Source organism: Cetorhinus maximus, chromosome 24 (assembly GCF_964194155.1).
Source record: "Cetorhinus maximus chromosome 24, sCetMax3.hap1.1, whole genome shotgun sequence".
Lineage (NCBI taxonomy): Eukaryota > Metazoa > Chordata > Chondrichthyes > Lamniformes > Cetorhinidae > Cetorhinus > Cetorhinus maximus.
Window position 1 is genome coordinate 22,122,597 of NC_135902.1, and position 15,353 is coordinate 22,137,949.

General features: G+C 43.9%; 1 protein-coding gene across 1 annotated transcript in view; it reads right to left on the bottom strand.

Moving 5' to 3' along the window:
* Nucleotides 1-15,353, bottom strand: part of myo15b (myosin XVB) — a 461,255-nt gene that overhangs the window by 163,621 nt on the left and 282,281 nt on the right. Inside the window, exons 33-34 of the mRNA XM_078529125.1 lie at nt 10,460-10,669; nt 8,243-8,361 (exon numbers count right to left, since the gene is read on the bottom strand). Of these exons, the coding sequence (XP_078385251.1) occupies nt 8,243-8,361; nt 10,460-10,669 (329 nt within the window). The remainder of the gene's footprint in view (nt 1-8,242; nt 8,362-10,459; nt 10,670-15,353) is intronic.

Here is a 15,353-nt window from a genome sequence, read left to right on the forward strand (position 1 = left end):
TGCTCTGATTCTTCTCTACCTTCCACTCTAAGTTTGGAAACACCAGACTTAACCTTGTATGTAGGCGGTGTTTCATCAATAATTCAGACAGCGTTAAGCCTGTAGTCAAATGTGGCATCAGACGATAATTGAGGAGAAAGCAGGAAAGTCGAGTTTCTAGAGTACCTTCTGATAACCTCTTCATTCCAGATTTAAAAGTTTGCACAGCTCTTTCAGCTAAACCATTTGATGAGGGATGATATGGTGCTGTTTTAACATGTCTGACTCCATTTCAGTTCGTTAATCTCTGAAACTCTATACTGGTACAAACTGTGCCATTATCAGAATCGATGACTTACGGTAGGCCAAGTATACTAAAACTATGGTGCAGCTTTTCAATAGTTTCTCTCAATGTCAGTGATCTGACTTCATATACATCCACCCATTTAGAACAAAAACAAAAATACCTGGAAAAACCCAGCAGGTCTGACAGCATCTGCGGAGAGGAACACAGTTAACGTTTCAAGTCCATATGACTCTTCATCAGAACTAAGAAATATAGAAATAAGGTGGAATATAAGCTGGTTGAAGGTGGGTGGGACAGGTAGAGCTGGATAGAAGGCCAGTGATAGGTGGAGGCAAAGAAGAGATTGCCAAAGATGTCATAGACAAAAGGACAAAGGGGTGTTGACGGTGGTGATATTAGCTGAGGAATGTGCTAATAATGACATTAAGGGTAAAAAGCAGGACAAGCAAGTGACAGATAGCCCTAGTGGGCGTGGGGTGGGAGGAAGGGATTGAAATAGGCTAAAAGGTAGAAATAAAACAATGGATGGAAATACATTTAAAAATAATGGAAATAGGTCGGAAAAGAAAAATATATATTAAAAAATATATATATAAAAAATTATAAATTATTAGAAAAAGGAGGATCGGAAAGGAGGTGGGATGGAGGAGAGAGTTCATGATCTAAAGTTGTTGAACTCAATATTAAGTCCGGAAGGCTGTAAAGTGCCTAGTCGGAAGATGAGGTGCTGTTCCTCCAGTTTGCGTTGAGCTTTACTGGAACATTGCAGCAGGCCAAGGACGGACATGTGGGCATGAGAGCAAGGTGGTGTGTTGAAATGGCAAGCAACAGGGAGGTCTGGGTCATGCTTGCGGACAGACCGAAGGTGTTCCGCAAAGCAGTCACCCAGTCTGCGTTTCGTCTCTCCAATGTAGAGGAGACCACATTGTGAGCAGCGAATGCAGTAGACTAAATTGAGGGAAGTGCAAGTGAAATGCTGCTTCACTTAAAAGGAATGTTTGGGCCCTTGGACGGTGAAGAGGGGGGAAGTAAAGGGGCAGGTGTTGCACCTTCTGCGGTTGCATGGGAAGGTGCCATGGGAGGGGGTTGAGGTGTAGGGGGTGATGGAGGAGTGGACCAGGGTGACCCAGAGGGAACGATCCCTGCGGAATGCCGCCAGGGGGGTGAAGGGAAGATGTTTTGGTGGTGGCATCATACTGGAGTTGGTGGAAATGACGGAGGATGATCCTTTGAATGCGGAGGCTGATGGGGTGATAAGTGAGGACAAGGGGGACCCTATCATGTTTCTGGGAGGGAGAGGAAGGTGTGAGGGCGGATCCGCGGGAGATGGGCTGGACATGGTTGAGGGCCCTGTCAACCACCGTGGGTGGAAAACCTCGGTTATGGAAGAAGGAAGACATGTCAGAAGAACTGTTTTTGAAAGTGGCATCATCAGAACAGATGCGATGGAGGCAAAGGAACTGAGAGAATGGGATGGAGTCCTTACAGGAAGCGGGGTGTGAGAAGCTGTAGTCGAGGTAACTGTGGGAGTCAGTAGGCTTGTAATGAATATTGGTGGACAGTCTATCACCAGAAATTGAGACAAGGAGGTCAAGAACCTCCAGCACCCATGACCATGGACGTCCAATCCCTCTACACCTCCATCCCCCACCGGGATGGTCTGAGGGCTCTCCACTTCTTCCTTGAACAGAGGCCCGAACAATCCCCATCCACCACTACTCTCCCCCGTCTAGCTGAACTTGTTCTCTCACTGAACAGTTTCTCCTTAAACTCATCTCACTTCCTCCAAATAAAAGGTGTGGCTATGGGTACCCGCATAGGCCCCAGTTATGCCTGTCTCTTTATGGGGTATGTGGAACATTCCTTGTTCCAGTCCTACTCAGGCCCCCTCCCACAACTCTTTCTCCGGTACATCGATGACAGCTTCGGTGTGGCTTCATGTACTCTTCTGGACCTGGAAAAATTTATTAATTTTGCTTTCAATTTCCACCCCTCCATCATTTTCACACGGTCCATCGCTGACACTTCCCTTCCCTTCCTTGACCTCTCTGTCTCAATTTCTGGTGATAGACTGTCCACCAATATTCATTACAAGCCTACCGACTCCCACAGTTACCTCGACTACAACTTCTCACACCCCGCTTCCTGTAAGGACTCCATCCCATTCTTTCAGTTTCTACACCTCCTTCATCATCTGTTCTGATGATGTCACTTTCAAAAACAGTTCCTCTGACATGTCTTCCTTATTCCTTAACCAAGGTTTTCCACCCACAGTGGTTGACAGGGCTCTCAACCGTGTCCGGCCCATCCCCCGTGCATCTACCCTCACACCTTCCTCTCCCTCCCAGAATCATGTTAGGGTCCCCCTTGTTCTCACTTATCACCCCACCAGCCTCCGCATTCAAAGGATCATCCTCCGCCATTTTCGCCAACTCCAGCATGATGCCACCACCAAACACATCTTCCTTACACCCCCCCGGCGGCATTCCGCAGGGATCGTTCCCTCCAGGACACTCTGGTCCACTCCTCCATCACCCCCCTCTCATGGCACCTTCCCATGCAACTGCAGAAGGTGCAACACCTGCCCCTTTACTTCCCCCCCTCCTCACCGTCCAAAGGCCCAAACACTCCTTTCAAGTGAAGCAGCATTTCACTTGCACTTCCCTCAATTTAGTCTACTGCATTCGCTGCTCACAATGTGGTCTCCTCTACATTGGAGAGACGAAACGCAGACTGGGTGACTGCTTTGCGGAACACCTTCAGTCTGTCCGCAAGCATGACCCAGACCTCCCTGTTGCTTGCCATTTCAACACACCACCTTGCTCTCATGTCCGTCCTTGGCCTGCTGCAATGTTCCAGTGAAGCTCAACGCAAACTGGAGGAACAGCACCTCATCTTCCAACTAGGCACTTTACAGCCTTCCGGACTTAATATTGAGTTCAACAACTTTAGATCATGAACTCTCTCCTCCATCCCACCTCCTTTCCGATCCCCCTTTTTCTAATAATTTGTAATTTTTTATATATATTTTTTTAATATATATTTTTCTTTTCTGACCTATTTCCATTATTTTTAAATGTATTTCCATCCATTGTTTAATCTCTACCTTTTAGCCTATTTCAATCCCTTCCCCCCACCCCACCCCCACTAGGGCTATCTGTCACTTGCTTGTCCTGCTTTTTACCCTTAATGTCATTATTAGCACATTCCTCAGCTAATATCACCACCGTCAACACTCATTTGTCCTTTTGTCTATGACATCTTTGGCAATCTCTTCTTTGCCTCCACCTATCACTGGCCTTCTATCCAGCTCTACCTGTCCCACCCCCTTCAACCAGCTTATATTCCACCTCATTTCTATATTTCTTAGTTCTGATGAAGAGTCATACGGACTCGAAACGTTAACTGTATTCCTCTCCACAGATGCTGTCAGACCTGCTGAGTTTTTCCAGGTATTTTTGTTTCAGATTTCCAGCATCCGCAGTATTTTGCTTTTATCACCCATTTAGAATGTGCACTTACGATCAATAAAAACATGGCACCTAAGAATGGTCCTACATGATCAATATGTAGTCTAACCCAGGATCGACCAGACCACTCTCACGGGTGCAGTGGATCTGAAACAGGTAACTTATGCTGTTGCTGAAAAAGGAGACAGTGCTTGACGGTGCTTTCAATGTCACTGTAATGCCTGGCCACGAGACATAGCATTGTGCAAGCATTTTCATCTTCGATATGCCTGGATGCGCACTGTGAAGCTCTGTCAAGAGTGGTTTTCTTCCTTGCGAAGGGGCGACAACTCTTGATCCCCACAACAAGATTCAATTTTGACAACTTAACTCTGTTTTTCAGGCATGGAATGGTCTCATCTCTTCAGACATTGGTTAATTTGACCACCCTTGCAATACAAGGTCTTGGACTTTTGCCAAAATTGGATCTCTGTTCATCCAATTTCTAATTTTCTTCGCATACACAGATGAAGAATCCAAGAATTTCAGTACAAGCACAGCTTCTTATGGCACTGGAGCATGTACAATGCTATCTGGTAATGGGAGACAATTGAATGCGTCCGCATTTATAATATGCAAGCCAGGTTGGTGCACAGAGGTATACTCATACGCAGATAATATCAAAGTCCAACGTTGTACTCTCGCTGATGCTATTGGTGGAATGGCCTTATCCTCACTGAATAAACCCATCAATGGTTTATGGTCCAACAGAATGATGAAATGTCGTCCATGTAGATACTGGTGGAATTTCTTCACTCTGAACATCACCAATAAACCTGTCTTTTCTACTTGGGAATAACTCTTCTTGGTTGCGGAGAGGGTTCTGGAAATGTAGCCAATTGGCCTTTCTGATCTGATTGCTGTCTTTTCTTTTCCTGTTTGCTGCAGAGTTTTACCTCGTCCTTCATTTTGATTTCACAGTCAGCCAAATTTCTCTCTGGTGTAATTTTAACTTAGTTCAGTTCACTAGTTGAGCTACCCATGGCTTCATTACCTACTCGCATCTTAGAAAGTTCCATGACTTTCCCTTCTAATGCCTCTTTTGTTTCACTCAGCTGATTCTTCAGCTCTTCAGTCTCTTTCTTGTATCTCTTGGCTTCTTCCTGGAATATTGAACATTGTTGAGTCTTCTCTGCCAACTGTTTCTTCAGAGTGACACTAAATTCATTTTGTTTCTCTTCATGATTTTCCAGAGGAACCAACTCTGACCTGAGGGATCTTTGCAGCATGTGAAGGCCCTTCAATTCTCTGAATTCATCCCGAGATACATTGTCACAGAAACTCCTCCTGTTCTCATGTGAAATATTTCAGACCAGTTAAGCCTGATTTTTTGTAACCAGTCTTGGCCCAGAAGACTAAGCCCTTCACCTGTCACTATGATCACTAGAAGCTGAGCTGTCTGTTGTCTATCAGACACAGGTACTATGGCGATGCCCTTTACCTGTGTGTATTCTCCAGTGTATTTCTTCAATTGAGCAGTTGTCTGCTCCAGATTCAGTGGCTGGGTTCCTTCATTTAGGTATTTAAATGTGTGCTCTCCCACCACTGTGGTTGAGGCTCCTGTATCCACCTCCATTGTTAGTGGCTTCCCATTAACTTGGATTGCGACAGTAATAGGTTTGGTTTTTACAGCTCTGATGTTGTACAGGGAATAGATATCGGTGTCGGTAGATTCAGGTTCTGTTATATTATTTAATTCAATCATGTTGGTTTGTTGTTTTATGGACTGTTTTGGTTTCACCCTGCGTTGCTTTATTACATGACCTTTCTTATGGCAGTAATGGCATTCTGCCTCCTTAAATCTGCAGTTGGAAGGTACGTGGTCACCCCCACATCTATAGCAGGTTAACCTTGGAGTTGCTGCTGAAATGTTTCTACTAGGCCTTTTTGTTTTTCTAACAGCAGGCATTGCCTCTCACTTCGCTGCTGTGTCTCTGGTTTTTGCACCACGCCCAGCGGTAGGTTCCTGCCCCACATGAAGAACCATGCCATGTTGTAAGTGTTGCAAAGCCTGCGAGTCTCTTGCAACACTTTCCATGGCGAGGGATATTTCCAGGATGCACTTCAAATCAATGTTAACTTCTGCGAGTAAACAGCGCTGGATGATGTCGTCGTGAACTCCACAAACTAATTAGTCCCACAGCATGTCATTGAGTGTGTCTTCAAAGTCACAATGTTCTGTCAACTGCTTCAACATCGCTATATATGTTGCGATAGACCCTACCGGGGCCCTAACTCTGGAATTAAACTTAAACCTCTGTATTATTATGGATGGCTTCGGCTGGAAATGTGTTTTCACGAGGTCCACTAATTCATTAAAGGACTTAGAATTGGGCACATTCGGGGCTGTCAGGCTGCAGATGAGATTGTATGTCTCGCTAAAACATACACTCAAAAGGATTGCTTTCTGCTTCTCCTTCACAGTAATTTCATTCGCTATGAAATAAAAACCAAGGCACTCTACATACTGGCTCCAGTCTTGCACAGTCGCGTCATAAGGATCGATTCTGCTGAAAAGTGGTATGACTGGTGAGTACTCTTTTCTTTTTTCTTAAGATTTGACGTACTCACATTAACATGGTGAGGTGCAGCATTGGAGCTATTTTACCTTCATCGTCAAATGTAATGACTTGACATACCAGACAGGTTTCAACAAGAAACAGTTAACTTTATTACAGAGAACTTTTCAGATGCTACATGCTTGAACCAGGTCCTCGCCAAGAAGCACCGCCCCATGGATTACCTGCACTTAGGGCTCATTGGTCGGAGCCTCCAAGTACAGTCACATGACCCCTGATAGACAGTAGGAGAGGCTATACCTTTAGTTACTACAAAGGGGCAAAAGGGAAGCAGGAGGGAACAACTGCTGGCGATTGAGGGCAGGAATTGGAGGGTGGTTCTGGCTGTTTGGGTAGAGGGCACTGAAGCAGCTGATGCTATCTGTAACATACTGAGAATTGTCACACAGTGCAGGAAGAGTCTCACTGAGCTCACCTTGCTATTGCCAAGGTGAATCAAAGCAATGTGTTCAACACACATAGTTGTACTCACCCCCTTGCCTCTCATAGTCTTTTTGTGTCATTGCCACATTCAAAGGGGCTACATCTGTACACTGAGAAACATCACCTTAACTCACACCTTAACCGCAACACGCTGTGTGAACTTGCTTTGCTTGAGGCAAGAAGATTTTGTCTCAAAAGGCAGATGATTTCAAGTCTCATCATCATAACATGCACACGGGGGAACAAAAGCAAATGGATAGGCATAACCAGTGCTAGAGAAGTGCAACTATGGGAGGAACACCAATATTGGAATGCTCGCCCTGACTTCAGCTTGGGGTAGTGGTTGTGTCGGTGAGGGGAGAGACAGGGAAAGCCATTCCAGACTGGGCAGGCTGAGGGAAATATGAGCCCTGAAATTGATGGAAAAATAATTGCAAGTTCATGGTGCCCACAATTATTAGCATGTAAAAACCCAGCAATCTGTGGCAAGGAAGAAATACGCCATGAGTTCCAATTCACCACAAATTACTGAACAGTTCGCAATACTCCACTATTAGCTCCATTGGATAATTACCATCTCGCTGTGAACATCCTAGTAATGTTCCCTCTCAGCTGCAAGGGCCCCATGTCAATCTGGAATATACCTCACGGTGCAAATAAATATGCACAACAAAGAAACATTGGAGGGAACATTGTGTGAGACATGAAATTGCTGGGTTTATGCTGTTAATATTAATCTTGTTGTAGCTGGCAATTCATGTTGTAAAAACCCTGTTAATGGTGTGCTTTATAGTCCTGACATGAAATTCAACCTCCAACTGTGTTGTTCCTTTGGTAATTGGTCATAGTCCATGAAGGGCCATGAGCATTTCTCTCAATTAGAGAGAGGCAATTGATTATACAGGTCGAGGAGCACCACTCCACATCAAGCATGGGGCAAGGCAAGGAGGCAGACCTCCATCAACTACCACAGCCAACAGATTGATCCCAGGCTGTTGGCATCATCTGCACCACACTCTAGCCATCTAGCCAACTGAGCTAACCAACCCCCACGCTAGAGTTCCTATAGGTCCTTAAATTAAAATATTTTGATGTTTTATTTTTTTTTCCTTTTACCTTCTCTTTAATCAATGCGTCTCTCTGTTGCAGAGCTTTGTATGCTGGGAATGTATATAAACAATTTTCACCAGCCTACTCCAATTTTCAATCGATGATTGAATAAAATGAATGGATGGTAAATTGTGGACTGTATGGTCCCAATTTCCTGATCCATAACTCCTGAGGGAGGAGCAGGTGAGTCTCTATGTCAGGTGAACAGTCATGCAATCATCCTCTGACTGCTGGCGGTACCATAATGGACCAAGGACGAGATTGAAGATGGTTACAATTAGATTATTTGTTTGTGAGCTGTCACTCTGACAGATCTGTGTCTCTGGTTTACTTACCACTGTATGAATACAGATCAGCCTGGGACCTATCCTGGGATAAGAACGCTGGAGGAAAATTAGGTGCCTGGACGTTGGGTGCTGGAGGAATCACTCCTTCAGACTCTTCAGGTAGTGATCTAGAAGAAACAGAGTGGATGGTGCTTAACACAGCAGATTGACTGAGGCATGGATGAAGATGGACAATGTTGCACCAGTGGAAGTAGGTAGTCTTTGTGATGGAGAGGTTATGGAGTCAGAAATTCAGTTTGTGTTGAAGGGTCACTGAGATTGTGAGCAGCCTGATACAGTGGTCAGAGAGAGGGATGGTGCTGCTGGCTTCAGACCTCCCAATGTCCCCCAGCCTGCAGTTCATCCAAGAATAGATGAACAATAATGAGCAATAGCCGGTCAACAAGGTGGAGAAAACTAGGTACATTCCCATGAGCAGAAAGGTGGAGCATCCAAACCTTAAGCTCCCTAGATGACAAAGAAAATCGAGATTGTAATAAAACCGGAAGAGGAGGTTTATGACGAATGTCAGACACAGGATACAATGGAAAGTTAGGCAGAATACAAAGGAGGAAAAATTGAAAAAAAAAATACAAAAGGTCAGGGAGAGAATATGAAAAAAAATTAATGAGTAACATAAAAAGGAAACCTCAATCTTTCATAAATATTTAAACGGAAAAGGGTAGTTAAAGGAATGGTGGGGGTGATTAGAGACACTAAATGAAATCTTCTTGTGGAGGTAGCGAGGATGTTGAGATATTAAATAAGTATTTGCATCTGTCTTCACAAAAGAAGAGAATGAAAATCTCTCAGTACAGGATGGGTACATGATTGGGTAGGATAAAAATAGATCGAAAGGAGGTGCTAAATAGGCTGGCATCGCTCAAAGTTAACAAGTCATCTGGTCCAGATGGGATATATCCTAGATTGCTGAGGGAAGCTCGGGTAGAGACAACAGAAGCTCTGACCACAATCTTTCAATCCTTGTTGGATATCAGAGTGATTAAAAAAAGGGGAGAAGATAAATCTGATAACCACAGGCCAGTCGGTCTAATGTCACTGGTGGGAAAACTACTGGAGACCATTGTCTGGAATAACATTAATCCTCGCCTGGAGAAGAATAAAGGATAATCAGCATGGACCTGTTAAAAACAAATCTGTCTGACTAACTAAATGATTTCTTTAATAAAATAAGAGGGATGATGAAGGTGGATGCTGTGTATGTGAACTTTCAAAAAGTGTTTGATAAAGTACTACGTCAGAGACTTAATCAGGAAATGGAAACACATGTATGCAGTGAGGTCCCTCAGAGCTAGCTGTTAGGACCATCCCTTTACTTGTGATATTTAAGTGACCTGGACTAAAGTATAGGGGTTGTAGTAAACAGTGTGGGGCATGCACAAGTGGCAACTGATGAGAACACATGGGCCGGCAGCAGCGTGAGAAAGCAGGCGGCTGATAGGTCATGCGTTTTAATCACAAATCTAAAATTGTATACGACATTTGTTCAAGTATAAGAAAGTAAAAAGTATTTAAGATACAACTGACAGATAAAGTACAGTGATTGGTAAACCAGAATTGCTCAGAGGAGAGCATCCATTTCCCACAGTAAAGAAAGAGAGATTCTCACCAACAGAGTAAGCAGGATAAAATATATTAATATGATGTCACTGTATACATTGGACATGGAAACAAATTGTTCTTCACACAAAGGGTTGTTATGATCTGGAACACACCACCTGAAAGGGTTGTGGAAGCAGATTCCATAGAAACTTTCAAAAGGCAATTGGACATGTACTTGAAGAGAATTAATTTTCAGGGTTAGTGGAAAAAGCTGGAAGGAGGCTATCATTCTCAGTGGTCAACAAATAGCCTGACAACACAGAAGAGGGACTGAGACAGGTGATGCTGGACAGGTAGAGCTGGGTGTAGTCAGTGTACGGGAACCCTTCAATAATGAACCATTTCTCAGCCCATGGTCAAATGGGAGATAAACTTCCTTCATGTGACATGTAAATGTGTTCACTGTAAAATGTCACTTTAGACAAAGGAAACCTTCCCCTCCCATACATGGACATGTGTGAGAGTCGGACAGAAAAAGGCCAATTAGTTCATCCAGTCTGTACCATGTTCACTTGTGCACATCAAATACTTTGTACTGACTGACTGGCTCCAATGGCCACTGAGAATGAACGGGAATTATTTTGCCCAGCCAGAGTTACTCACAGATAGCATTCGTCAGAACTTGAATGTGATCCGTAAAAATTCCCGATCTCTCCTGGCTGGATGACGGAGGTAGGCGACTGTGCTGGGAAAAAGCCGAGCTCTTCAATTTCAGCAATCAAATCCATGACAAAGTCACAGCCAGGCATGTCTCTCCATTCCTCACTGGTGTGCAAGGACACTGTCCAGCCTCTCTGCTCATCCTCCTGACCTCTGTGCACATCAACAACAAGAAAAGATAAGTATCCAATCCAGCTTGGCACAAGAACACATGCATGTTGCCCTCGGACTGCACAAGAGGACACAAGGCTAACAGATAATCACTCCATTAATCCCACTCATTGCACAGACCATGAACAATCCACTCTATCACGGATATTACCAAACCATTCAAATCTCCCGCAGAAAGGTTTGCTGCCTGCTAAGGAGTAATGTTTACCTAACCATGCGTACTGCATCATGGACAGCTACAAAAATAATTTGAAAAACAATTGAAATATTAGACCTTATCGCTCAGGTGCTAGAACATAAAGGCATGAAGCTATGCTAAAATTCTATAAAGCTCTAGTTAGAACTCATCAGTACTCTGGTCAGTTCTGGGCACTGCACCTCAGATGGGATATTGGCTCTGGAGGGGGTGCACTGCAGATTCAACAGAATGGGGTAAAAGGGCTCTAATATAAGGACATGTTGCATAAAGTAAAGTTGAGTTTAAAAGGATGAGGTATTCAAGATTCCCTTATCAACTAAGTTAATCATTAAGATTAACTTAGTTGATACGGGAAAGGGAGAGAAACTATTTCCTGTGGTGTGAAATCCAGAACAAGAAGGCATAAAATTTAAGCTAGGGAGTGGAAGTCTGGCACTCTCTCCCCTAAGAATTTGTTGATCAGTTAAACTTTTAAGACTGAGGTTAATAGAAGTTTGTTGGCTAAGGGCATTAAGTATTACAGGACCAAGGTAAATAAACAGAATGATATAGATCAGCTGTGATCTAATTGAATAGTGGAACAGGCTGAATAGCCTCCTCCTTTTCTTATGTTCCTAATACTTCCCTTGCTATTGGCTATTACCATGATTTCCACAGCTCCAAAGTGCTCATGTTCCACATAGCACTGGACCTGCTCTGTCTGTACTTACAAACCTCGATCACGTGAAGCTGACTTTAAAGGGACAATTTTATAAATGCATGCTCAGTACATAGGAACAGAGGTCATTCAGGTCCTGGAGCCTGTTCGCTCTTCAGTTATGTCATGGCTGATCTGTATTTCAATCCCATTTACCCATCTTTGCTCCAAATCCTTGATACCCTTATCCAACAAATATCTATAAACCTCAGTTTAAAAGCTCCAATCAATGTTTTGGGTAGAGAATTCCAGATTTCCACCACCCTTTGTGTGAAGAAGGACTTTCCGATTTTACTCCTGAAAGTCCTTGTTCTAATTTTAAGGTTATACCTTCTCGTTCTTGATTTCTCCAGAGGAAATAGTTTCTCCCTATAAACTCTAACAAATCATTTTTACATTTAAAACATCAGCTTTCAATCTTCTAAACCTTCCAAAAAATACAAGCCAGTCTGTACAACCTGTCTTTCTTAATTTAACCCTTTAATGTCCAGTGTCATTCTGGTGAATCTGCAGTGCACCCCTCCAAGGAGTTACTGGATGGAAAATTGTGGCCAACCAATTGTGATCTGATGTGCTGACAGACCAAACTCTCCACCTATACCTGGTGCATTGAAAAACAGCCCATCATTTCTGGGAATGTGACAAAGTGTGAGGTGCCTCAGACACCCCTTTGCACATTGCTATTGACTGTTGTGAGGGAGTGGGGACTCCCTTCATCATGGTCTGTGTTCTATAATACAAATTACCAAAGCAAAGTTTTACACATGAGTGTGTACAACTTACGATTTTTACCAGAAACATGCAAGAACTCTTGTTTAGAACTTATTAACAACACCACACGTTGCATGGTACTCTGGCAGAAACACAGTCACTTGGGATAATGGAAAATGCCCATGCAAATTCACAGAAGTACACAGGATTCTCATTGAGACAGCTCACACAGGCTAACAGAAACAGTTGTAACAGACTGTATTTGTATTGGGTGTGTGTGTGTGTATTGGTATGTTTGAACTATATTGGCCAGATTTTCGTGGAGTCAGGTTGGGACCCCGGTGCTGAAGTCCCATCCCCATTTTGGGCAGATCCTATTTTTGCCGGCATGGGGAAGGTGTTGGGGTATGAATCAGGCAGCTGGGAAACCACAACTCAGGCCATTTGAAAGTAGAGCTGAGTTCAAACAGACCCCATTTTTGCTGTTCAAAGCGCCTTAGCCTGCTGCAGTATGGGAACCATGCTTATACGGAGGAGGCGTAAATACTTGTGAAAGGTGGAAAAGGTCTATTTAAGTGTCATGATCTTAAATCATTTAAATTCCCAGCCCCTTAAAAATGCAAAAAATAAACAGGCTGCAGCTTTCATTTAGAGTAAAAAAACAGGTATGCACTGCTGGAGTGCATTGATTGACAGGCCATCTGGTATAGCTTAGAGAAAACCATCTGTTCCTGCAGTTTCAATAAACTTCATTGTTGACATTTCCCAAGTGTTATCATTACAGCTGAGACTATTATGAATGCTTAGCTGAGTTTCAAAAGCTCCAGAACCACTTATCTTGGCATGGGTTTGAGTTCACAATTAGATTGACTGGTTTAAGAGGTTATTAAAAGATTAGCTCTCTTTAATGTGGTTAGTAAAAATAAGTTTGTTTGTTTTTACAACAGATTGACCACCTGAGGAGATATAAATTTTTTGAATGGGTTTCATGAATGGGAGTTTTTTTTTTCAATATCAAGTGTGAATGTGTGGGGGCTCTCTTAGATTGTTAGAAGTTTAATCTTTTTCATCTTCACGTGGCTTCTGAGGTCTGCCCAAAGTGGATAATGGGTGAGTGGCTATAGAGGTGGTATAGGGGTATGAGGGGCATGGAGGTCATATGGAGGTGGCTAGGAAGGTGAGGGCTAAAGGGCTTCCTGCCTTGATGTCTGAGTACTGAGTGTATAGGGTGGTGGGGCTGGGTGAACTGGACTTTATGAGTGAGAAAGTATGCAGAATTGAGGGGCTGTATTGTGGCAAAATTGTGAAGATGGAAATTAATAGTCTTTTGGTGATGGATATGGTATAAATTTTATCTCTGCAATGAACAGGCTGCTAGGATTTTATATGGTCTGGTTTAGACTGAACAATTGGCCTGTTAGGGTGGTGGAATCAGTGGCAAGGAATTAAGTCTTCTCAATCTTTAATTGAAGGAAGTGAAGATAGTGATTGTAGCAAGGGGAACAGCAGGGAAGGGAGACAGTGAATGATGCCAAATGGACATGTATTTATACTTTGGTCGGGATTTAGTGGATGGGGTCCCCCCACCGGATGAAGAACCAATGGGAGACCCAACGCAATTTAAGTACCCTCAGGCACCTAACTGGCTAGCATTGAGCCTTCCACACGATCAAACCCCCAGTGGGTTGGAAATCCCACGTCCGATATTTATTGCCAGCTATGCCACTGGTGGCTGATGTTGGTAATGCTCTAAGGCCCAACCTGAGGATCACTGCTGGATCCCTGGATACAAGTGAGTGGGGCTATATGGAGTTTGGAGGAGAATGGGAAGGCAGGGGTGTTGGCGGCAAGGGCACCCGATGTCAGGTCCCTCAACTGAGCACTGTGTGCTAACAACAATTGGCAATGGTTCCATGGTCATCATTAGACTTTTAATTCCAGATGTTTTATTGAATTCAAATTTCACCATTTACCATGTTGGGATTCGAACCCATGTCCCCAGAACATTACCCTGGGTCTGTAGATTACTAGACCAGTGACAATACCACTATGCCACCACCTCCCATGGGACAACTTTGCTGATGCAAGGAATCCTCATGGCACTCCCGTCATCATGTTCACCCCATTAAATTCCACCTGTTGTGTCTGTACTAGCTGCATGTTTGTCTGCACAGGCTGCGTCTGTCCATGCTAGCTGCATGTTTGTCTGCACAGGCTGCATGTTTGTCTGCACTAGCTGCATGTTTGTCCACATGGGTTGCATGTCTGTCCGTATGATCTGCATGTTTGTCTATATGGGATGCATGTCTATTTGTACTCGCTGCATGTTTGTCCGTATGGGCTGCAAGTCTGTCCATGCTAGCTGCATGCTTGTCTGTACTGGCTGCATATTTGTCCATTTGGACAGCATGTCTGTCCATACAGGCTGCGGTTTTTAAATTCATTTATGGGATGTGGGCGTCACTGGCTAGGTCAGCATTTATTGCCCAATCCTAATGCCCTTGAGAAGGTAGTGATGAGCTGCTTTCTTGAACCACTGTGTTGTAGGTGTACTTTTAGGCCAGGACTCCACCTCCAGGATTTTGACCCAGCGACAGTGAATAAACAGTGAGATATTTCCAAGTCAGGGTGGTGTGTGACTTGGAGGGAAATTCCAGGTGGTGGTGTTCCCATGTGTTTGCAGCCCTTGTCCTTCTAGGTAGTAGTGGTCACATGTTTGGAAGGTGCTGTCTAAGGAGCCTTGGTAAGTTCCTGCAGTGCAACTTGTAGATGGTACACGGTGCTGCTACTGTGCATCGGTGGTGGAGGGAGTGAATGTTTGTGGAAGGGGTGCCAATCAAGTGCGCTGCTTTGTCCTGGATGGTGTTGAGCTTCTTGAGTGTTGTGGGAGCTGCACTCATCCAGGCAAGTGGAGAGTATTCTGTCAAATTCCTGACTTGTGCCTTGTAGATGGTGGACAGGTTTTGGAGTGTCAGGAGATGAGTTACTTGCTGCAAAATTCCTAGCCTCTGACCTGCTCTTGTAGCCACAGTATTTATATGGCTAGTCCAGTTCAGTTT